The sequence below is a fragment of the Citrus sinensis genome, chromosome 3, assembly GCF_022201045.2.
Source record: "Citrus sinensis cultivar Valencia sweet orange chromosome 3, DVS_A1.0, whole genome shotgun sequence".
Taxonomy (NCBI): domain Eukaryota; kingdom Viridiplantae; phylum Streptophyta; class Magnoliopsida; order Sapindales; family Rutaceae; genus Citrus; species Citrus sinensis.
The window spans coordinates 43,818,831-43,841,656 of NC_068558.1; the positions used below are offsets into that span (position 1 = coordinate 43,818,831).

At 35.4% G+C, this 22,826-nt stretch overlaps 6 protein-coding genes and 2 long non-coding RNA genes across 9 annotated transcripts; 5 read left to right on the forward strand and 3 right to left on the reverse strand.

Moving 5' to 3' along the window:
- Positions 1-976: 976 nt before the first annotated feature.
- On the reverse strand, positions 977-3,275 carry LOC102619117 (vicilin Pis v 3.0101). Its single transcript, XM_015530737.3, is given in 4 exon segments — positions 977-1,941; positions 2,028-2,108; positions 2,216-2,391; positions 2,498-3,275. Coding segments are annotated over 4 exon segments (1,698 nt in total). The 5' UTR covers positions 3,195-3,275; the 3' UTR covers positions 977-1,197.
- A 945-nt stretch (positions 3,276-4,220) lies between these two features.
- LOC102630763 (uncharacterized) lies at positions 4,221-7,391 on the reverse strand. 2 transcript variants are annotated; one of them, XM_006479626.4, is made up of 6 exons: positions 7,238-7,391; positions 6,808-6,918; positions 6,626-6,721; positions 5,693-5,796; positions 5,469-5,605; positions 4,221-4,498 (listed from the first exon to the last, which is right to left on the reverse strand). In XM_006479626.4, exons 2-6 carry the CDS (start codon positions 6,865-6,867, stop codon positions 4,416-4,418), a joined length of 480 nt encoding a protein of 159 aa, XP_006479689.2. In that variant the 5' UTR covers positions 6,868-6,918; positions 7,238-7,391; the 3' UTR covers positions 4,221-4,415. The 2 variants fall into 2 exon arrangements, with proteins under 2 accessions (XP_006479689.2, XP_006479690.2); XM_006479627.4 differs by having other exon boundaries at positions 6,808-6,906; positions 7,238-7,385.
- A 152-nt stretch (positions 7,392-7,543) lies between these two features.
- Positions 7,544-9,206, forward strand: LOC102631251 (uncharacterized). Its single transcript, XR_370850.4, has 2 exons — positions 7,544-7,971; positions 8,839-9,206. It is a non-coding gene; the product is annotated as an uncharacterized LOC102631251 (long non-coding RNA).
- A 339-nt stretch (positions 9,207-9,545) lies between these two features.
- Positions 9,546-11,242, forward strand: LOC112498372 (uncharacterized). The gene is made up of 2 exons (XR_003065664.2): positions 9,546-10,747; positions 10,983-11,242. It is a non-coding gene; the product is annotated as an uncharacterized LOC112498372 (long non-coding RNA).
- Positions 11,243-12,701: 1,459 nt separating this feature from the next.
- LOC102631473 (non-specific lipid transfer protein GPI-anchored 16-like) lies at positions 12,702-13,714 on the reverse strand. The gene is made up of 4 exons (XM_025098256.2): positions 13,381-13,714; positions 13,224-13,250; positions 13,003-13,065; positions 12,702-12,916 (listed from the first exon to the last, which is right to left on the reverse strand). The coding sequence occupies exons 1-4, from the start codon at positions 13,712-13,714 to the stop codon at positions 12,702-12,704; spliced, it is 639 nt and encodes a 212-aa protein (XP_024954024.1).
- Positions 13,715-14,572: 858 nt separating this feature from the next.
- LOC102606877 (non-specific lipid transfer protein GPI-anchored 5) lies at positions 14,573-15,658 on the forward strand. Its single transcript, XM_006479629.3, has 3 exons — positions 14,573-14,999; positions 15,104-15,229; positions 15,355-15,658. Exons 1-3 carry the CDS (start codon positions 14,681-14,683, stop codon positions 15,480-15,482), a joined length of 573 nt encoding a protein of 190 aa, XP_006479692.2. The 5' UTR covers positions 14,573-14,680; the 3' UTR covers positions 15,483-15,658.
- Positions 15,659-17,115: 1,457 nt separating this feature from the next.
- Positions 17,116-18,154, forward strand: LOC102619407 (non-specific lipid transfer protein GPI-anchored 5-like). Its single transcript, XM_015530766.3, has 3 exons — positions 17,116-17,531; positions 17,637-17,738; positions 17,857-18,154. Exons 1-3 carry the CDS (start codon positions 17,213-17,215, stop codon positions 17,985-17,987), a joined length of 552 nt encoding a protein of 183 aa, XP_015386252.2. The 5' UTR covers positions 17,116-17,212; the 3' UTR covers positions 17,988-18,154.
- A 1,726-nt stretch (positions 18,155-19,880) lies between these two features.
- On the forward strand, positions 19,881-21,414 carry LOC102607157 (non-specific lipid transfer protein GPI-anchored 5-like). The gene is made up of 2 exons (XM_006479630.4): positions 19,881-20,479; positions 20,581-21,414. The coding sequence occupies exons 1-2, from the start codon at positions 20,152-20,154 to the stop codon at positions 20,730-20,732; spliced, it is 480 nt and encodes a 159-aa protein (XP_006479693.2). The 5' UTR covers positions 19,881-20,151; the 3' UTR covers positions 20,733-21,414.
- Positions 21,415-22,826: the final 1,412 nt, after the last annotated feature.

Below are 22,826 nucleotides of genomic sequence, written 5' to 3' on the forward strand. Positions count from 1 at the left end.
TTAAGTCATCAAATCCATAATATATTTATTAGCACAAGACCACCGACGCTTCAACTTATAGGTAGCGTTTACTTTTTGGATTGGATTGGGAATCTTGGGGAGTGAGAATCCTAGGATTGAGAGCGTGGAATGGGAGTGAGAGTAGGTTGTTTACTTACACTGGAATGGAAGCATGGAATGGAGATCAGAATCCAATTTATGTGTTTACTTTGTCTTGAATTGGGAGTAAATAGTTTCAAATTACAATTTTATCCTTATTTAAAGAATTATAATTTTTAATTACAAAACTAATAAAAAATATATTTAATGAATAATATTTATTTTATTATATTTGTAAATTTATTATAATTATTAATATTCTTAATTATGAACAATAAATTATTAATTGTAATTTTAATATAAAATGAAATGTTATTTTATTTTATTTTATATAATTATATTAAATTTATTATTATATAAAATAATAATATAATATTATTTAGTACAAAATTAATATTTTCTTAGAATAAAGTATTTATTATTATTATTAAATAAATATAGTACTATTATTTTTAAAATAAATATAATAATATTATATTTATTAATTCTCTATTAATATAATAATATTATTTTAAAATAATTTTAACTTAGAATCAATGTAAATTATTATTTAGTTAAATATAATATTATTATTTAAATAAATATAATATAATATTATTTATTTTATTTTATTAATTATAAAACATAAAATAAAAAAAGGATAGAAATGGGAGAGGTGGGGGTGGATTCCCACTCCCACCTCCCCCAATGGGAGTCCCACTCCCACTCTCCACTCCAAAAATGAGTGAGGCCTACGGAGTGGGACTCTCAATCCCTCTCCATTTTAAGTAAGTAAACGCTGGAGTGGGAGGAATCCACACTCCTCACTCCCACTCCAGCAAGTAAACACAACAATAATGAACTGTGGGAGTCAAGTCAAAATTTTAAGAACATTGGCTTAGTGCTCATTATTTATTTATTATGATGCCGGATCTCCGATTTATACATATACATGTCCATAGATAATAGATACATGTTCAACATTATTCGTTATCTCACAGAGTTGAAAAAAGGGTCACTAAAACACACTTGGTTGTCAGTACTCAGTAGTGTCGAGTCGTCGGACACAAAACTTCACTCGTCACTTGTGCTCCTCAACATTATTCTCAGCACCTCCCCTCATTCGTAAGCCCGGCCTTGCTGTTGTTGATGCCATCTACTTGGTCCCTTGAAGAACCAATCTTGATCTTGGTTTCCGAACACGCGTTCCACTTCATCGGCCCTGGTGTTAAAAGCCAATTCTTTAGCTTCGCTCTCCATAACCTTGAATATCTTATTTCTCCCCGCAAGAGGGAACCTGATGTTGCCCTCCGCATTGATTTCGAAGCAGACAACTTCAAGATTATTGTTTTGTGATGCGACTGTGACAACAGGATGACCTGCCGGGACGATGTACGCTGAATCGGTCCTTATCCGGGAGCTTACTTTGTGGTACGTGGCGCTGCCCTCTTCTCTTGTGCTGCTGCCTTGATGTCGGCGTTCACTTGATGACCTGGATACGTGTGGGCATGCGATCTCAATGTACCCGTCTCCTGCAACCACCACCGCCACCTTTGTTGACCTTGAGTTGTAGAACGGAGCAGCCATTGCTCCCTTGGAGATGTTGGCGTAGGAGACCGTGATGTCCAGGTCTTCAAGTGGCCTAAAGTCGTTGGAATCGGCTTCAAAGAGCTCCCCGAAGTTGTTTGAATGAGAAGGGCGCTTTCCGAAAAGATTGAATGTGCCCCTTGATTCCCCCGCAAATGGCCAAATGCTGGGCCCTTCCTGACTTCGGCTCAGAGCTCGAATCTGTTGCTTGCTGGCTTTCACCATGGCTCCTTGGTCCTGTTGGAATAATACTCTCTCCAGGCTGTCCCTTTTCGTCTGGGAAGGAAAATTAATGCACATCAATTAGATTAAAAAAAAAAGCATATGTTACAACTTAATTTTATTACTAAGAAATTAATTACCTTAAAAGCGGATTCAAGTATCTCCCAACTGAAAGCCCTCAAGAAAGATTCAGGATTTTCACCACCCGCCCCATAGAATGCCTGCATCAGAGAAAAGTTCGGAGGAGCCAATGAAAAATCCCACTATGATCAATTATGTAGATGCTAAAAACTAGGAAGGAAGGGAACAGAGCAAAGATATAATATACCTCGTACTGGCCAGGAAGATTGATGGATTTAATAAATTTGACGATGTAAAGTTTTTCATCATCATCTGTATTGGTGACATAGAAAGTATTACCAGAAGGAACCCTTATGATATCTCCACGTTTAACATTGTAGCTCTCTCTGTTATTCTCACGGATCACAGTGATAGTTCCTTGTCCTACAAAAAAGCCAAAGAGTCGACGAAACATAACGTAAATCATATATTCATCTCATCCCCCAAGTACGTAAACAATAAAAAAGATAGTGGAAACAAGAAAAATTACCCCAAGAAACAAAGAAAACGGCATCAGCATCCAAGTGGGTTGGAGTTACAAATGTTTGAGGATTAGCAATAAGAATGCCAAGGCGGTACTTCTCAAGGCCACGAAGAAGCTTTGATCTTTGAGTGAACTTGGGAAGAAAAGCAACTCTTCCATGTTGGCTGGTAACTCTACTACTGAAGTGATGTTTATGAAAGACATATGGATTCTCATCTTCTTCTTCTTCTTCTTCTTCATGCCCTTGCCACTACCTCTCCTCATCTCCCTCTTCCTCTTCCTCTTCCTCTTGCGTGTTATGTTGTCCTCCTTCTCCCTCTTTCTCTCTTCTATATTTCTCCTGACACCTAAACCGACACAGCGCTCTCTGTTGTCCTCCCTCCTCTTGCCGATCGCATTCCCTCTGGCACTGCCTCAGATGCTTTTCTGCAGGCTCACCAGGGTTCATCCACTCGTGGCGGCCGCCCCATTCTTTTTCTTCTTCACTCTCTCCCTCTCGATGCCTTTCTCGTTGTTCCTTCTCTTTGTAGTACTCTTCACACGTCCTTGCGCATTGCTCCTTCTGCTTCTCGTCGTATTGTTGTCGGGCTCTGCACTGATGCTTGCACTGTTTTAGCTCTGGGTCTTTTGTAGCCAGAGCTAAACCAGCACACAGGACTAAGACAGAAAGTGTGAAAAGGGTAAAACAAAGCTTTCGATTCATAGCTATTATTATAAACAGGACAACACTTGGGGATTCCTTTAATTGCTTGCTGTCTTCGATTTGTTGCTGATGAAGAGATTGAGAATGGAAATTGATTTATATACTGTGATATTAAAATATAAAATTGGATGGCAATGGGATAGTTAACTCATGCAGGCAGACGAGTGTCCATCCAACGTGTCGAGCTCAGTGAGTATTCAATCGCCGCGTATCACTGCACTAGCATTGCTGATGACTATATGGAACAACTATGTCCGTGCAGCAAAGTTCAGAAAGATTTTTGCTGTGTACGGTTTTAAATTTTTCTCTTGGAAACCTCGATGTTCCAATACAGACGGAGTCTTCACGTAGCAGTACGGACAAAGTAGCTAGCTGACAAAAAAAAATTACAGAACGAACTATAATGCCTACGGTGTTATTATGTTAATTAATTTTTTAATCTTTTATCTCCTACAGCGCATGGCTTTAGAAGTAATTTTGTCTTTTGTTTAAATAAGGGAACTCGGCAGACAAAGGCTCAGGCCTTTCACCGCATAAAGAACAAGCACTAATTTGTATGGTGATATGATCGAACTTGCTAAGGATATCGGCTCGTAGCAGTTGTGAAAAAATAAAAAAATAAAAAGAAAAAAGATGCGACTTATTAGTAGAGATATACATGATTCTACTTTTGTTCACACTGATGGGCGTTCATCGGTTACAGCTGGCTGGCTTGAAAGTCCTTTTCAGGACTCTTAAACATGGCAACATAAATAACCTGCTGAAGCCATGCAATGGAATTGTAAGTGATAAAAGGTGCTGGAAATGAACACAACTCGGTGATAGGCTGATAAGGGGTGTATAAATCGGCATTGTTGCTTCACAGGTGCATAGTAACTGCATATAAGTGATGACAGGTGCTGGAAATGAACACAACTTGCCAACTTGGCGATGGGCTGATAAGTTAAAGGGTGCATCAACCGGCCCTGTCGCTTCAGAGGTGCGCAGCAGCAGTACCGGTTGTCATTACAAGGTTAGAGCACAATGTAGACTGAAAAATATTCAAGCTGTGAAATTCAATCAATTTGAGGGCAATTATACTTGTAAAACGCGCCAAACAGATTGAAATATAGGATACGGATACAAAATCATTATTGATCCTAGGCATACATATTCGCTCACTCATTCTTCTCCAACATCTCCCATTATATAATAAGATCTCAATAAATTAAACACGGTTCTTTAAAGATCCGGCATGCCCTTTCCACTTTTAGCATCGTATGTCTTCTTCATCACAAGATCCACTGGAGTATCCTTGGGACCAGCTGCAAAAATAAGACAGAATAATGAATATCAGAGAACAGGCAAAAACAATCTCTCATCTTAAGAAAACTTATAAGGACCTCTGCAATTAACAGCTGATACTGGTTCTATCCAAGATATTCTATCGGTGAAAAATGTTCTATCTTTATACTGGTTCATTCCAATTTTGTATTTTGTATCCACTGAACATGCTGAGGGAAAATATTCATATAAGTGAATTCTTGACTTAAAAAATTACACCTATGATGCAAGCAATAGAACTTCATAAGAGATTATTAATAGAGCAAATGCCTCCAATTTTGAAGGGTCTGAAAGGACCAGCCTGAAGGTAAAACCCTAACGAAAATTTTCAGATTAAGAAGTATTACCGACATTTAAGTTTTGGTAGGTGAACAAAGCTACATCCTAAGCAATGCATCTAGATCAAGAATTGTCCTTGGTCATTTAACTAATTGCTACGAGAAGTTAAAAAAATTGTATTAATCATTTTGATCAACAATGCAACTATAAGCTAAGGAACATTCATAGATGAGATGTTGGTTAGTAGTGGAGAATTGTAAATTACAAAAAGATGAGCATACATTCCATATGATGTACATTGGAAACTAAACCTGCTCTAATTTTTTTCATCCCTTTTCTTTCTCAGCTTTTAATGAATAATATTTTCAGGTCATCCAAAGGCAAATTCCCTTAAGACCTTTTTATAAAAGTAATATTTTCAAATATTACCGTCCATTCAATAGGTACTCACTGTAGGGTAGTTCCAGACTTCCAGTATGCAAAGATGATAATGCACAATGATACAACCTCTCCCAGACAGAAAGAATGGTATCCCATAGAATAGATCACAAGTAATAAACATAAGCAGTGAATGATAAAGAAACCAGTAGATATGACAAAAATATAGACAAGATATTCATATTTATATTACAGATAAAAGAACAGAAAAGGGGATAAGTTTAAGTTATGTACCAACTGTAGGTCTTGGTGTTGTCCTTATCTTCAAGATCTCAGGACGAGGAATTATGGACCCAGATGCTCCTATACCTCTAGCTACTCTTACTTTAGTTCCGTCTTCTAGATATTTAGTTCCAACCTTACAAGGCTTCCTGCATGAGTAAACATCAATTATCATTTTTTTAGGTCATAAGATGCTAAAACCAGAAATTGAATTAGATAAAAAGATACAACTATACCCCGTAACGGGATCAAGAACTTGAACATTTGAAGCATGAATTGGGGCTTCAACTGTAAAGATTCCACCTTCATGACCTTCTCCTCCCTTGATATGCTTTTTTACCTGCACACAGATCCATATCAATGGAGTCATGAATTACTAGACAAGATAAAAACTATTCATTTAGATTTTTGGAGGCAGGACAAAACACACACTTAAATGCAAGGACATAAACAAATAATGAACAAGCATGCATTGGAAACTCTAAATCATCAAAGGAGACTCCAGAAAGATTAAGAGACAATCACAATAACTTTATTCATACTTAATAGAAGATGCCACCGTGTTGATTTCTACTTTAGTTTTCTTGCTTTTGAGTCATTAAACATACACTTTGCGGATAATGTTCAGATTAGAACTTCAAACCAACGAGGTCTCTAAGAATCAGCACAAGTTTGCTTTAAAGTGTACAGGCCACTGCATCAAACACACAATGGTCTAAGTTCAATTTCTTCACAGAATAAAATGTTTCAATATAATGAGACCAATACTAGAATCACGGAGACAAGCAAAGCATCAAAACAAGGAATATAGTTAGTCAAACATGCTATAAGTCAAGCTAACACTTAACACAAATCTTCAGTTACTATTGTGATAATTTATGTGTGTCAGTGTCAGGATGTCATAAACTCATAGGTTCTAACCAATATAAACTCTTATAAATTCAGAGTCTAATAATGAAAGCAAAAACCAACGGTTCAAAAAACGATTTAACCAAAATTGATAGGAGGATTCTGTTGGGGTCAAACAAGTACTATCCTGAGAACTGCTTCCTTAAACTTAAACACAGGCAGACAACTTTCCCCTTCTCTTGGAAACAAGAAACCAAGACAGAATTATAACATGACAGAATAACTGCAACAAAGCAAGAGTCGTAAACAACTTTCCCCACCAGATTTTTCCCCTCGACAATGACTCGGTTTTGAGATCGAATGACACGCTTAATAGCACCAGTTTCGCCTTTATCCTTACCCCTAATGATCATAACCTGTAAGTAAAATGAGTAAAATACATATTATTTGAAAGTCCAGATAAGATAAATAGCAATAATGAATCTGTTAACCACATTCTCACATTATCTCCTCTGAGTATTTTCCAGTGCCTGATGAGTTTCTCGGCAGCTTTCCAGCCCATTTCAAACTTAGAAAGAGATCAGTATTCTTAGAGAAGTACCTGCACGTGTCACTGCCAAACAGAATTCTTATCATAATTTTCTAAAAGTTTTAAAAGAAAACCCAATTCATTTCATCCATTTTCTTTTTTCTATAGAAATAAAATTTACTCAACATAATCTCATTCAAATTGCACCAAACAGACAGAATCTCATTGTTCTGGAAAGTGATTGGATTAAGAATACCCAAAATGGAATGGCATCGCTTGGCCATAAATTAGGGGGAAAAAAATCCAACCATTCAATGTCCAATATATAATAATATGGCACCCAAATGGTTCAGAGGTCATGAACAAATCATAAGAGAGAGAGGGAGACAGATTAGTAGATTACCCGACGGAGTAAAGAGCCCTGAGCTTGCAGAGTTTCCGGGTTTAGGGTTTTTGCCGATATAGAGAGAGAAGGCGTTACGACTCTGGGCAGGCCTTCCAAGAGTTGTCTCGTTTGACCATTTTCATTTTTAATTTGGGCCCGTTCGGTACCGTTTTCAAGGCCTTGTTCGTTTTTGTTTTGGGAGTATAAACATAATATACGTTCGGTGGCTTGAATCTAAAAAATGAATTACAAAACAAAAAATTCATTTTCACGTTTAGAGTTATAAAATTGCGAACGCCCTAAATATGTTTTCAAACGAATTGTAAATTAAATTAAAAAATAAATCCCAAAACAAAATCTAAAAGTTATCTTCCTCCCCCGAAATCTTATCCCTCCCTCTCGTTATCTCGTCGCAGCTCTCCCTTCGTGGCTGATACTTCTCCTTCGACCACAACCCACTTGAATCGTGCACAAATCTCTCTCTCTCCTTCTTCTTTATCTAGGTCTACTTCACAGCTATCTCCCCTCGGTGGCTGTTACTTGTTCATCGACCGCAATCCACCGTCACAACTCTTTCTCTCCGTGCCCTAAATTGGCTGTTGTTCCATCTCTGTTGCTACTATTGCCCCATCTCCGCTGTTGCTACTTCATCTCTGCTTAGTCTCGACTATTGCTCCAGCTGCTCTTTGCTTCGTTTCTGCCCCATCTCTGCTCGCTTGTACTAGTCTTCAATTTTTCGATTTGAGTAAATTGTGAGTGTGGTTCTTTTTGTTTATTTTAAACCCAAATCATATTCGTTCAATTTTTTAGACAAATAGAATGTTTGTCTCTTGAGCTCTGCATTTGTATCTTATTTAAGGATTGTTAGAAAAAGAACGATTTGCTGTTGGCTGGATTTGTGAGAAATGAAACACATATCTATTTAGATGCTCATATGAGAAATATGAGAATAAAAGAAATTAGTATACCTATCCAATGAGTTAAATTCTGTGCTTGGTGGCTCCATGAAAGTAGTTCAAATTGAAATTTGATTGGAAAGCCTTTTATGAGAATTGTGCGACAGAGGAAAGAACATTTTTCCTGGAGTTTTTATTATTTTTTTGACTCAAAAGTCCTTAGATCATAATTCTTATTTCCTGTATGAGCTCTCTTACTTATAGTCGCATTGACTACAATCGTATGAATTTGAATGAGAAGTGTTTGGTTATATGAAAAAATAATAATAATAATAATAAAAGCAAAATAATATGCTCAATTATTATAATAAATGGTGTGCAAAATTCTGTTTGTTCTTGTGCATCTATGCATACATGTGTCGAATTTGAATTAGCAATTCAAGATGATAGCTTGTTAACAAAATTATGTTTGTTTAGTTGGGTGAATAACCCTCACTAGATTACTACTTTACTTGTTTAGATAGGTCACACATTAGAACTTCCTTATTGAAAATATACTACTGGTCACCAAATTTAAAAGTAGCATCAATTATCAATGTACACATTATTAGCTTACCAGTTTCATTGTTGGGTTTGCTGGTTATTAAGTTTAGGGGAGCAATCTCAGTTAATTTTGATGATTTATATATGTATTTAATTTCATTTTTAATAACTCACATGCAGGAAATATGGATTCTCGGCTTAATTTGGACTTATGGTTTTCGCAATTTCATTTGGGATCAGTCAGCTTCAAGGACAAACAAATGTAGTTCATCCTTTCTTTGGCCTGGCACTTGCTTTTCTTCTATCCATCTTTTTTGTTCTCTATTTCTGTAGTAGCAGTTTTATGCTTTGTGTTGGTAAGGAAACTACATGCTGAAATTTTGTCAAACTCTGTTGACATACTGTAATCATTTTTGCTGCACGGCTAAAGCATAGGCTCGTAGTTGACATTGTTGTCATTAGAGCTTGTTTTCATAAAATAAGTGTAATTTGCAAGTACCTTGTATACTGTTGAATTTGATTTATCTCCAGCAACTATTAATGCATGATGTCTATCATGTATTTTTTTTTTTATAATTATTTTGTTTAATTTATGTGTTACAATATATAGCTTATTATAATGTAAAAACAATGACGATATAATTTTTTTTTCATTAATGCTAATACTAAAACTGTCATTGTGTAATTTATTATTATTATTATTTTGTTTAAATTATTAATGATATGATTGTGCATGTATTAATTAATTAAACAATTATTTTTTAACTATAACTTAAATGTTTAGTAAAAATTATTTCTGAAAATAGTACTATCGAACACATATTCTCTGTTTTTATCTTTTTTAATTGTGTCTACCGAACACATATTATTGTTTTCAGTTTTAAAATTAAGGATACATAAAATGATAACAAACGCATATTTAAATTCAAAATACAGCAACTACAAAATACCATTTTTATTCTCATTTTTGTTTTCAGAAAATACTAATTCAGAAACAATACCGAACAGATAAGTAGTTTGGACCATGATCTTTGCCTTTGCTTCCCCCATGAGGGCTGGTTTGTTCATTGTTGCTATTGTGTGGTTGAGATAGAGAGATGATCTCATCTGGAAAGACTAAAAATAATTTTATGTAGTTAGTAAAATTTTTAAAAAGTAATTTTATCTTTAAATTATCTTAAGGAGAATGAAATTTTTTTAATAATGAATATCATTAAAATTAGGATCACAACTTCTCATAATAAATTACATAAGTGAGGAGGAAAATCTCTCTTAGAATTTATATTTATGATTTTGAGTCCTTAATAAATTTTTAATACTTGACCCTATCTTAGGTGTTGAAAAACCGTGTGAAAAAAAATGTTGTTGAGGGATAAATAAAACTTTTTCATATGCAAATTATTTATATGTGTATTTTGTGACTATTTTAACACCAATTAAAGTTATCAATGAGCCAATTGATAAAAACAAATCTTAAGAGGAGTAAAAGAGTTACTATTCATTATCGTAAGTGTATAATCTGAAGTAAATTGATACTTTCAATTAATACACACACAAACACACACATATATATATAGAGTGGGAGAGAGAGAGAGTAAATCTTCTTATGAATTATATAAACTCATAATTATCCTTATTCAATTGTTTTTTGTTTATTACTGGTTAATCTTGTGACACGGCTAATAATGATTATTTACCAAAGTTCACAATATTACCAAACTATGCCTAAGACAAATGTTTGCAACTATGGAAGTCTACTAACTTTACAGAAGACACACAAGCTAATTAGTGTTTGATAAACACCAAATTTTATTATGTTTGCAATAAAATAATACATGCATAAATCAACTTAAGCAAGAGTTTTGTTTAAATTAAAGTTCTCCTGAGAAGCAAGATTATACTTTTAAAGCAAAATCTGGTTATAAGATATGGTAATAAGTGCTAATATGCTAGTCTTTTAATTATAGACACCCATGTATAAGTAGACATCCAGGTGGGATTTGGAACCAGAGAAGAGCAGTCTGCAGGGTGAAGATGGCCAAATTCTCAGTATCCCACTTTTTCATCACCATTTTGGTTATTGTTTCAGGTGCATATTAGTTATTAATTCAAATTTAATTTGTTTACAATTGTCCCTTTTTGTTTTCTATTTTCCCTGCAATATTGCCATTGAAAATGACATAGTTAACCCAAGTAAGGAAATTCAATAAGCGCCCAGTTGACAGCAATTTGCATGAAATTAATTAGTTTTTGTAACACCAAATAATTGATTAATCTCTTATTCTGTTTCTCTAACAACTAATGTTCTTGTATGGCTTGGACAGTTGGGACAATGATGCCTGCAATGGCCAAACAGCAACAATGCACAGAGATGCTGCCATGGGTGAAATTCTATTGCTTGGAAAAGGGAGCAGTATCTGAAACTTGCTGGGGAAATTGCACTCAAAGACACCCTGATCTGATTCTTGCATATTGTGGGGGCACCGGGGCCTTGCCCATCAGATTTTGTGCTTGCGTCTACCCTTGTTAATTATCTTGTAAAACCTTCATGGATATATAAAATAAACCAACATTCTATTGGCTATATTTGATGTTATTGTCATATAGAGAAAAGAAGAAAATGCTTATACTCTTGACAAATCTGCTACGAAATAGAAAGGGCAGCAGTGGTGAAATGAGACTAAAATTAAACCTACAGATTATAAATATTGCAAGAGACTGACAGAGTCAAACATTTTATTAAAATCTTGCAAACTAACATATTACGAATATGAAGCATTATGAAACTCCTCCACGTGTTTATTGTATCTCATGGCTGTCCCTCTGTCTCTAAAGAGATAGATTCTCAGTGTTCAATCAATTACCTATGCTGATGCCCGGTTTGCTGGCATAAAAATACAAACATATTATAGACTATTGCGAAGAACATTTCGAAAGAACTAAAGAGTGGATCTTAGTTGTACGGTTAGTGTCACACTTCATCTCACACAGGTGTAACCATGGCCTTTGGTAATGCATTCTTTCAAACAATCTGCACATTTAGCCCTTTTCCTCCTGCTTGGGTTTCAACGTTTTGGAAGTGCAATGCTGCAAAGATGGCAACGCAGATGAGATAGAGCAACATGCTTGTTGGCCATTCTCTTTTAAGGTGTGTCTTGGTACATTTGGACGCTTTTAACTTTGAGTCTCTTGTGTTCAGTTTGTGTTTGTGATTGTGAGGCTTGTTGAGGGATGTATGTGTAAGTAAATGGAAAGCTAATTCTGGATTGTTTGAACTGAGAGGGAGAATTTTGTGGCTATTAATGAGCTTTGATTGAATGAAAGAGGTAAGTGGACCAACTTAGTTCAGTTCATTTTCTGTGCAAAGCCAAGGAAGAAGCAGTCTGCGCTTCTCTTAATCTTAGTTGAACAACCTGTGAATTTTTGGTGTGACAGCTAACGTTATCAGCTGTATTTTCATTTTATCTATGCTTAAATATCATCCACTTAAATCTCAATCAGACGGAATAACAATCACTTATTGTGATTTTGTGAACGTAATGTGCATATTCCAATGTTATAAACTTCCAATTGAATATGTGGATGTAGTTGGAGGGTTTTTTCAACATGGGACCTGGGCAGCAGGAGGCCAAAAAGACTTGAGAAGTCGATTTCCATTATCCCACATCTAGTAGAGAAAGAAAGCAATAGTGATGAGCTGCTTATAAAACAGCTGAGTTATATCTACTTTAGTGTAAGCAGAAAATATATTTGCGTTTGTAAGTGCAATAAAGAGCCTATGGCCCATACAAACAAACGCAAAATATAGGGCGATGATTAGGGGCATTCCGAAAACGTCCTATAGGGGGAAGACCACCAACGATAGCTTGCTATCGGGGTATTCGCGCGTCGCCCATGGGTTGCACTATTGCATGGGCCTGGCGCACCCCACCAATGCAGTAGTTAAAGATTTGATGTTGTTGTGTGTTTGTAAAATACTGCCGAAACAAAACCCAATTATATGTGCCACGTTACACAAATTCAGTAACAAGTGGTTTCAACTTTTAATAATATCTCTTGAAATTACTTATTCCAACAAAGAAGAGTAAGAGGGATGGTGGGGGAATGCAAGATCGTCTGGAGGCTGATGGTGATGGCGGTGGTGTGAGCGCTGGACTGATCCCTGGGCTTGTGGGAGCATCTGATTCCACTGGTGGAGATGCAGGTGTCAAATCCTCAGTTGTATCGGTCTCCGCTGCTGGGGCAACTGCTTTGGAAGCTAAAGAACATAAAAAAATCCAGTTATTTTAGTGGTAATAGAAAACTGCTTTTGTTTATGCTACGAAAAGGGCCTTCATATCTTACCTCTTGGACTAAGAGGAGAATCAGCTATAGGTGCAGGAGCTGGCCCGAACAAAGCAGCAGGGCCTGCCAAAGACGTTTTAGTCAACATATTTGTTCCAAATGATGGCAAGCATCCTGTTTAATAATTAAGCTTTCGTATGAAGGTTTATGACTTTTTTTTTTGTCTAATGTTAAAAAGTCACAGTGAATCGAAAGATTAATTAATGGATAAATTGGGGTACCTGGAGCAGGTAGAGGAGTGCCAGAGGCTGCCAAAGAAAAAAAAAAAGGGAACGTAACGCACACTTAATACTTCAAAAGCATTTATAAAATCATCCATGAACAGGCAAGTTTGCTGATATTAGGGTATTGAATTAAGGCGAAGTGACAGCGTCACACCTTTGCATTGCACTGGCACTCCACCCATGTTACATGCTCTTGGCAGAGAGAGTGATAAGGTTCGGTTAATAGGCAGTTGAAGCGGGACATTGGCAGTTATCACAAGACAAGCACAGTCCATGCTAGTGCTCATAAGCGATTTTAATGAATCGCAACAGTTCTGAGTTGGTGTTGTGACGCCATTTGAAGTACTTCCAGTGATGAAATTTAGGCATGGTGTGAAGCTGGAGATCATTGATGTTGTGCATGGTGTAGTTAATTGACCATTTACCGAAATGACCGAAAGAGTTGCTAATAATAATGCAAAGAGATGGAAAGTTTTCAATCCTTCCATAATGTTCTGGGAGAAATGAGCTCACTGCAGATTGTCTTCAATGGAAGAGTCTTTAAGATTTTTTTATAGGTTGGGTTTCGGATTAAGGATGGATTTATATGTTCATACTTTTCAAGAAATTTGGAGGGAAAAAAAAACTGGTAGATTTGAAGTGGGTTCTGGAGTTCATCTACTCTTAACCAATGTTTGATTGAAGGAATATTTTTTATTAATAAATTTTCTTAGCTTGTGAGGCCAGGTTTTCTCATTAGGTATGGTTGGCATGTTAGTTACTTTTAGCTCTTGATTTGTCATTTTTTCTTTTCAAGTTTAATCATGGTAATGATGACTCTACTCGACTGCATCATTTGTTTCCGCTTGAACTGGACACTTCCATCCGAGTAAGGCCAAAAGCCGTTGCTTAGAACAACCTTTGTGTTCCCAGACTAAACTTGGCAGCAGCTCATTACAAATTCACAGACATATTGATAAGGCCAATTGGATTTTATTTATCTTCCATTAAATCAGAGCAGTATTTCATCACCTTGACATTGATCATCCATTATCTATTAGGGACGCTGATAGAAAATTAACTTGGTGCTGAAAGAAAACACTGAAGTAGTACTGCTGATTTTCTTTCTACGATGAGCATTTAATAAGATACTTATAAAGAAATAGCCTCCCAACTATGCTTACTGTCGATTGCAATACTTTAACAGCACAAAGATTAAATCCTTGTGAAGCCTATAAAAAAAATTTTCCTCAATAAATTAAAAATATTATAAACAAAACTGAATTCAGTAGGAGTTGGCCAACCATATACACCAATCCTTTGTCACTTCTCGGCAAAATTCCTATATAAATCACTTCAATTGCGTTCCCTTCTCGCTCAAACAATTGACTCTTGCAAAGCGAATTTGACACTCAAGTCCCATATTTCTTCACATCCAGAACATTCCAGACAGGCTGCTTTTCCAATAACAGAAAATGGCTTCAAGAGGGCTTGAAATGGGTATAGTCCTGGTCCTCGTGGCCATGCTATGTGGTGGAGCCAAGGGTCAGATGGTTTGCACCGGCGCGCTCACGAGCTTGGCTCCCTGCCTAAACTACGTTTCAGGAAATTCATCAAATCCATCACCTTCATGCTGCTCGCAGCTACGCAGTGTTGTTCAATCATCACCGCAATGTCTCTGCTCTGTTCTCAACGGTGGGGTTCCTTCTTTAGGCATCACTATAAACCAAACTCTTGCTCTCTCTCTCCCTCGTGCTTGTCAAGTCCAAACTCCACCAATTAGCCAGTGTAAAGGTAAGTTCGACTGCTCAATTTTATACATATTTATATCGACGCTGTCAAACTATAAACAAGGGATACTTAATAGATGCTAACTTGAATTTGCATTGGCGAAGCAGCTGCCAATGGACCAGCAACCTCGCCTGCAAGTTCGCCGGCAAGTTCCCCTGCAAGTTCACCTACAGATTCTTCAGGCGAAACACCTGAGCCTGATATCACACCATCAGCATCAGTTGCACCTTCAGGTGGGTAGGACGAACTAAATTCTATAACAAAATATAAAAGTGGACAGGTTCCAGTGGCCTTCACGTTAAGGGCCATTTCATATCAGAATGGTGGTTATTATGCTAATGCTTTTGTGAAAATGCAGGAAATGGGTCTAAAACAGTTCCAACAACAGGAGGGACTTCAGATGGAAGCATTGTTAGAGCACCCTTCAATTTTGTTCTCTTGCTTATCTTCATCGCATCACGTGCTTCGACTATTATCAACTTCTGAGTCTTCAGCCAAAGATTATTGCCAATGGCCTGTTGTATTGTTGATAATGATTCTTTGCCCTTATAATTTTCCTAATCCTGTTGGAGATTATTCTCTTTTGCGCTTGTTGGATTGTGATTTGTATAATGTATTATTTGTTTGGATTGTTTAATGAATAAATGAGAGGATCTCATGCTCACTCTGTTGATTTTTAATATTATTAGTTTATCTACCACTACCAACGAATAATGATAAACAATTGAGAACAACATCAAATCATGAAACACTGCAAACAATATTGTGCTGTTACTTACACAATGACACCTTTCATCAAGCATAGACAAAACTGTACGGTCTGGAAAAGACTTCTAATTTAAATTCTCATGCCACATATCAACCGAGGAGAAAAATAAAAGATTTATTGTTAATCATAGCCAGAAATTTGTAATGGGAAATTTTTTTACAGGAAAAGGAAAATATGTGCTTTAGCATATCAGAATTTGGACATTAAGATGATATAAGTTGATAAGTCCACACCAAGATGCAATGAAGCTAAGTAACAGAAGCAATCAATAGGTTTAAAAAAATAAATAAACAAATAAAGAAGCATTGGCAAGCAAAAACCGATAGGAAGGATTCACTTGCCATTTTCATGTTGTGTTGTGGTGTTGAAGACATAAATATTGTGAAATGAAAGCATTAGTTGTCAAGTGAAAGCAGAGGGGGTTTGATGATATCACTTTTGCAGTAGTGGCAAATTACAAAGGCTAATAGAACAAAAAAATAAAAATAAAAATACATCAAATAACTATGGGGTAAAATCAATGTAATTTTCAAAAGCAAAGTTAAAAGTGTATATCAAACACTTCAGTAGCTTTGCACTAGAAGCAAGCAAATCCTTGAGACAGCAGCACCAAGCAGAGCCGAAGTTGGTCCGTAAACCTTTGAATTCAATTAATCAGATACCACGTATTCCATTTCGGACAGCCAACATTCACCATACACTTGTCGCCATTATGTGAATTGATAGTATGGCTTGTATAATAGCCGAAGTTTGAATGAAAGTGAAGGGTCTGTGCTTGTTAGTTTATATTATCACCAATGATTATCTGTAAATTATAGGTGATGGTAGGTGAAGACAAGATTGAGGTCTATAAATAATGAATTATGACCAAGCTCCGACAAACTTGAACCAAGCAGCCTTTGCTCATTATCTGGTTGTTGCCTTGTTGCTCTGTGCACGGCAATGCTTATTGGTTCCACAAGAATGATCATATGAATACTTCGTGATTTTGAATCCAATATACTACAACAATCCCCAGGTTCAGTAAGAGTTTGGCCACCCAAAATTAGCTGTTCTAAATTCTTCATTATAAGAATTAGTGTTTCTTTTGCGTAACTTGCCACTCAACTTCAACTCACCCACCTAGTCGTTGTACATAAAATATTGGATTTTCAAGGCAAATACTGCTATATTTAATATCTGTATGCATATATAATACTCTGAATACTTGTAAAATTAATATTGATTATTCAGTTTGTTAATTCTGTTAGTCCAGATAACTACCACTTATAGGAAAAGTTGGCCACCCAAAGTTAACAAATAATATTGACTCTTCCCTTTCAGAGGTCCATATAAATACTATCCATTCCCTTCTCTTCCCGTAAAGCAAAGCACATCCTCAAGAGCATACGAGTAGCTAGATACGAAGATATACAATTTTCTCCTGCATTATTTAGTACTCTCAGCAATGGCTCCAAAGCATATTGAATTGTGTCTAGTCCTGGTCCTGGTGACAATGCTTTTCCATGGGGCGGTAGCTCAATCAGGTTGCACAACCGTGCTCGTGGGATTAGCCCCATGCCTGAATTACATTACTGGAAATTCTTCAACGCCATCATCATCTTGCTGCTCGCAGCTCGCTAGCGTTGTTCAATCACAGCCACGGTGCTTGTGCTCAGTGCTCAATTCCGGTGGCTCATCGCTGGGTATTGCCATTAACCAATCTCAAGCTCTGGCTCTCCCTGGAGCTTGTAATGTGCAAACGCCACCAGCAAGCCAGTGTAATAGTAAGTAAAGCTCAAGTTCAACTTACTCCTAAATTTGCATTAACTTAAAACAAATTGAGGAGATTAATGTAGATATAATTACTTGAATTTGCTCTGTTTCATCAGCTGTTAACGGTCCAGCAAGTTCTCCGGTGAGTCCTCCAGCCGATTCTTCAGATGAAATGCCGGAAACACCAACTTCACCACCAATGCCAAGCATCCCTTCAGGTACAAAAGGGCAAAAAAAAAAAACCACACACGCAATAATAGGAATTGAAAATTACAAAATTGATTTTATGTTATGCACTAATGTACCACTATAACACTCGTCTCTTGTTAAATGCAGGAAGTGGGTCTAAAACAGTACCCACAGCTGATGGGAGCTCATCCAGCGGAAGCATTATCACAATGCCACTTCATTTCACAGTCTTCATTCTTTTCTTGGCATCCTGCTTCTCCAGTGCCATCAAAATTTGAGCTTTTCTTTTAACATTTTTTTAACTTGTTCTATATTTAATTGGCTAGCTGCCATTATACCCATTTGTATCTTGTAACTCTGGAGTTGTACTCTTTGTCATTTGTGAGAGACTGTACTGTTATTTCCGAATGAGATTCCATTGGTGATATAATTATGCATTTCATTTAAGATTTACATAATCCTGGCACAATATGATTTTTTTGAATTTAATCCTTATACACTATTAAAATACTAATAATTCCATAAAATTTTCAAATTAGTTACCAATAGGTCGATAATAATTCGAAGTCATAGCTTATAAGTCGTTCAAATGAGAAGTTGGACATTTAATATTATGAATTTTTAACAGCATATTCCTAAATTTGACCTAAATTACACACTGGAACCCGCTGTCTACTGTTGTATGAACCATAAGTCACGAAAAGTTAAAATAAAAAAAAAAATTAAAAGAAGTCTGTGTCGGTGATGTAGTTTCGACCTGCTGGAAAGTTGAAATGGACCCTTGTGCTGGCCACTAATAGATTTCGATCAAATTTCGGCGGCCAATGGGCAACGGCCACGTTAATAAACCAATCACTAGGACGGTTTCAATGAGCGGGAAAAAGAAATTCGTTGACCTCGTCCATGAATTTTGGCCCATACAGAAATTTATTTCTACTAAATTATGTTTAAATAGGTTGGTATTAAGTCACTTTCGAGTAATTCTATTTAATTATTTACCTGAGTTCGAATTTTGAGTAGGAAGACAAAAGTTAGAAAGTTAATTTAAGTTTTATCTGCCTATCCCTATCATCAGAATCTAAAAAAACAATTACACTAAACAAAACAAACAAAATGTTTATATAAGTTGCTTGCGTTGTTGTTGTTGTCCTTTTTTTTTTTTTTACTTTTTTATATGGAGATAGCCAAAAAAATGAGATTGTGTTGAAAAAAAAAAAAAAACTCTCAACTGCTCCTTTTGACCACCCAACATGCACTAAGCAATAGTGTAACAAATTTTCTTCGATAAATTTGTGAAAATTTACCATACACTCATTAGATAACACGTTATCTACCGCATTATTTAGTATTATAGCAAGCAATAACTTGCACAAGGTGTTTGACCAAATATCAAACATACATTGAGAACTACTGATTATTACTATATTAAAATTAAGTGAAGAATAAATTGTGTGTGAATTCTTTCAAATTTATTTCCTAGAAGCAATATACTATGTTGATTTGTATTTCTTTGATTTTTTCATAAACATATTGGCTACTTTAACTATTTGAATATTCATATTTTGTTGATATTAACCAATAAGTAAAATGCAAAGTAAAAACTAGTACTCATAAGTAAAATGGAAAGAAAAAACCATTTAAATAATTGGGCATCACAATATATTTAGCTTTTGTTACAAAATTTTTATCAATTATCATGCCATGAGACCATTAGAGCATGCACCTTACTGGAAATGAGTTTTTTTTTTTTTTAATACTGATTATACATCAAATTACGTACTTATATTATTACATTAAATTTTATAAAATACATACCCAGACAAATAACCCTCACAGACGAGAAATGTCTCTCCTCTATTTGTATTTCGTAAGGGAGAAAAACTTATAGATAAACTCCACACAATCATACTTAATTGAAGGAGATTGAGTTTATAAGAATTTGAACCACTACCCTCATAGTCATGCTTAGCTTTGAAGATAGTGATTCGCAACTTGGCCTTTGGCTACTTGAAAGGAATTGATAATTCTTGAAGAGGACACCGTTCGAATAAGAATTTTCAAAAGAAAGTAGGTGCGTATGCATACATATACATGAACAAAGTCTTCGGATACCAAAAATTGATGTATGCACTTGAGATTCTTTGATGAGAACGAAGCAAAGGTCCGCAAGGTAAAAAGAGACACATAAGCTTTAACTTTTTATTTTTTGGTTGCTCACCGAAGAAATAGTTATATATAAAGTAGGAGAAGTTGGTGACCCATATAAGCCAGCTGCCCCTCTTTTGCTCCTAATTTTTTTGCCCTTTATATGTGCGCCTCAACCTTTGTAAATTCTCCCCACCCACAAACCAAAATCCAATCTTATTAATTCACGGAGACATTTCCCATTTCACAGTTTGCAAGAAAATCACTTCACCCACCCAAACAACGGAGCTAGCTGCGATGAGGCTTCAGACAGTGTTGATTGCTGTGATTGTGGCAGCGGCATTTTGTGGAGGAGACGTTGCGGCACAATCATCAGACTGCAACAACGTGCTAATTAGCATGTCCCCGTGCCTGGACTACATAACAGGGAATTCATCGCGGCCATCTTCTTCGTGTTGTTCGGAGTTGAGCAACACTGTCAAGTCGCAGCCTCAGTGCTTATGTGAAGTTATTAAAGGTGGTGGATCATCGGCGTCTTCACTTGGCATCAACGTTAATCAGACTCAAGCCATGGCTCTCCCCAGTGCTTGCAATGTTCAGACTCCTCCTGTCAGCCGCTGCAATGGTATATATCAAAATATATTCTTATCCCATTAACACTTCCCTTCAATTTTACGATTAAATAATTAATTGAATGATTTCTAATTAATTATCTATAAATGGCAGCTGCTTCTCCGAATTCTCCTTCAGGAAATGGATCGAAGACAGTGCCGTCGACCAATCGTGTGGACTCATCAAATGCTACCAAGCTCACATTTTCTCTACTCTTCTTTTGGCTCTTTGTTGCGTCTTACACTTCATCTTTCAGCGCCGTATAAGCGTTTCAGAATCTTTAATTATTTTTGTCACTCTTTTACGTATATGCACACATAAAGTGTGGTTCAATTATTATTATTATTTTATTACTATTATTACTATTATTATTATTTGTTGGGTGGGGTTGGTTGATACTGAGTCATTTACGTTTGGTTAATTTATTGGGGGAATAGTAATTATTTGGATTGTATTGTTTTTTTTTTTATATAGTTTTTTAAATAAAATTATCACTCTAGGTTATTCATTGTATTAAAAAAGCTCGAGGATTGAGTGGCGAGACCAATGATTACGAGCAACTGACTTTAGCCCAAGCAAAATTTGCGTAATCAAATCATGACGTCGCATGCATCTGAGAGGGAAACGGAAACGAGAAATTTTTTCAAGAAATTATTTATCGTACTAATCAATGTAGAATCCTGATCAATTTTACATGATACAGTCGTGAGAAGAAAATAAATGTTTTTTGACTCGGATATATGGAAGCGAAACCAAAAAAAAAAAAGAAAAAAGAAAATGATTGCAGCTAATTATGTTACGTATATCCGTCTACTTAATCGCAGATCCTTTTTGAGTTATGAAGGGACAAAATCAGGGGCGTAGCTACTTGTGGGCTAGGACAGGCTGTAGCCCGTCCAAAATTTTGAAAATTTACAATAATATCATTTTGTGAAATTTACAAAATCGTCATTATTCTATACTTTTATTTGTAGATTTATCATTCTATTAATTTGCAACTTTATCATTCTTATAAACAAAAAAAAAAAAAGTGTTTACTTTATTCTTTCAGAACCTGCACTTTTTGTTTTTGGGTTCTTGGTACTAACGTGCTCTGCTTCTTCTTCAGTTATTCATCTTTTATTTGTTAAGAATATATAATAAATTTATTTTTTATTTAATCTTTTACAATATATTTATTAATTGTAAGGTAGTAAAGACTTTACTTAGTTCTTGTTCTAATTTTATTGTGCAAGATTAAATTATTATTAGGTCAAATCATTGAATTCTAGCAATCAAATTTTTAAATTGATTATTCATAAATCATATATTAGAGATACTTATTTCCTTGAAAGAAACGAAGAGTCCAAGAGAGCTTAATCAAATGACCTGCTTTAGTGGGTTATCAAGACACCACTTTAAAATAAGATGGGGAATGAGTTTATATTATATTGTACGGTTATCTACAATAAAAGAGAACTGTACATACTATCGATTCAAATTCAATAATAGATATATTTAATGCTCGAAAGTATTACAGAACACAACTTAAGTAATTTTTAATTGTAATTAAATTACTTTTAGGATACGATTTATTTTCTTATATATTAATGAATTTTTTATTAAGTTTTATACTCTTAGACACAATAATATTTGGACTTGGAAAAAATTTAGCCCACCCAAAAAAAAATTTCTGCCTTCGCCCCTGGACAAAATTGATATGAAAATTAAAAAATTTTCCCACAATTGTAGCCGACATGATCGCGTTGACTTCACTTGGAACCTGTAGATTCTGTTCTAGAACTTCTAGTACAATTTCCATCCGCAGCCTAAGCCTAGTAAGCCTTCTCTATTCTATATATTAAATTCTTTTGCGTGCCCTCATAAATTTCCTAATTTATCTTATCACGCCACCTAAAAGTCTAGCGGTAATTAGATCATTTTTCTTCCCACTCCCCTGTGTGCGACAGTGTGGGGATTTTTTTTTTAAATAACAGTATATCAATTTTAAGAACTATTTCTGATGTAAATTCAAAAAATTTATTAATCTTTTGAACAATGCTAAATGAACAAAATCATGATAAAATAATGATAAATTTTTTGGGACTATTTATTTATAAAATAAATAAATAAATAAAAGTGAAAACAAAATGCTATACAAGTTGTAAATTTATCGTAAACTATTTAAAAAAAAAATTAAAGCAATAAACAAATTTATGTTGATTGTTTTAAGTTAGTAGCTATGAAAGAAACCAACCGCAGCTTAGATCTTGTTTGGAATTGAAATATTTTATTTTAAAAAAAATTAAAACAATAAACAATTTTTTGTTAATTTAATCTATAATTGCAGTAAAAAAATTATAATTATAAAATAAAAATTA

What these genes read in the sequence shown, in the direction of transcription:
- LOC102630763 (XM_006479626.4), bottom strand. Translation starts at nt 6,867, where the DNA reads ATGGGCTGGAAAGCTGCCGAGAAACTCATCAGGCACTGGAAAATACTC. An exon ending in AAATACTCAGAGGAGATAAT is followed by an intron (nt 6,722 to 6,807) that starts GTGAGAATGTGG and finishes TTTTACTTACAG; the next exon opens with GTTATGATCATTAGGGGTAA. An exon ending in AACACCAAGACCTACAGTTG is followed by an intron (nt 4,499 to 5,468) that starts GTACATAACTTA and finishes TTATTTTTGCAG; the next exon opens with CTGGTCCCAAGGATACTCCA.
- LOC102631473 (XM_025098256.2), bottom strand. Translation starts at nt 13,714, where the DNA reads ATGGAAGGATTGAAAACTTTCCATCTCTTTGCATTATTATTAGCAACT. An exon ending in CACTCCTCTACCTGCTCCAG is followed by an intron (nt 13,066 to 13,223) that starts GTACCCCAATTT and finishes CGTCTTTGGCAG; the next exon opens with GCCCTGCTGCTTTGTTCGGG. An exon ending in TTCTCCTCTTAGTCCAAGAG is followed by an intron (nt 12,917 to 13,002) that starts GTAAGATATGAA and finishes TATGTTCTTTAG; the next exon opens with CTTCCAAAGCAGTTGCCCCA.
- LOC102606877 (XM_006479629.3), top strand. Translation starts at nt 14,681, where the DNA reads ATGGCTTCAAGAGGGCTTGAAATGGGTATAGTCCTGGTCCTCGTGGCC. An exon ending in ACCAATTAGCCAGTGTAAAG is followed by an intron (nt 15,000 to 15,103) that starts GTAAGTTCGACT and finishes TTGGCGAAGCAG; the next exon opens with CTGCCAATGGACCAGCAACC. An exon ending in AGCATCAGTTGCACCTTCAG is followed by an intron (nt 15,230 to 15,354) that starts GTGGGTAGGACG and finishes GTGAAAATGCAG; the next exon opens with GAAATGGGTCTAAAACAGTT.
- LOC102619407 (XM_015530766.3), top strand. Translation starts at nt 17,213, where the DNA reads ATGGCTCCAAAGCATATTGAATTGTGTCTAGTCCTGGTCCTGGTGACA. An exon ending in ACCAGCAAGCCAGTGTAATA is followed by an intron (nt 17,532 to 17,636) that starts GTAAGTAAAGCT and finishes CTGTTTCATCAG; the next exon opens with CTGTTAACGGTCCAGCAAGT. An exon ending in AATGCCAAGCATCCCTTCAG is followed by an intron (nt 17,739 to 17,856) that starts GTACAAAAGGGC and finishes TGTTAAATGCAG; the next exon opens with GAAGTGGGTCTAAAACAGTA.
- LOC102607157 (XM_006479630.4), top strand. Translation starts at nt 20,152, where the DNA reads ATGAGGCTTCAGACAGTGTTGATTGCTGTGATTGTGGCAGCGGCATTT. An exon ending in TCCTGTCAGCCGCTGCAATG is followed by an intron (nt 20,480 to 20,580) that starts GTATATATCAAA and finishes TATAAATGGCAG; the next exon opens with CTGCTTCTCCGAATTCTCCT.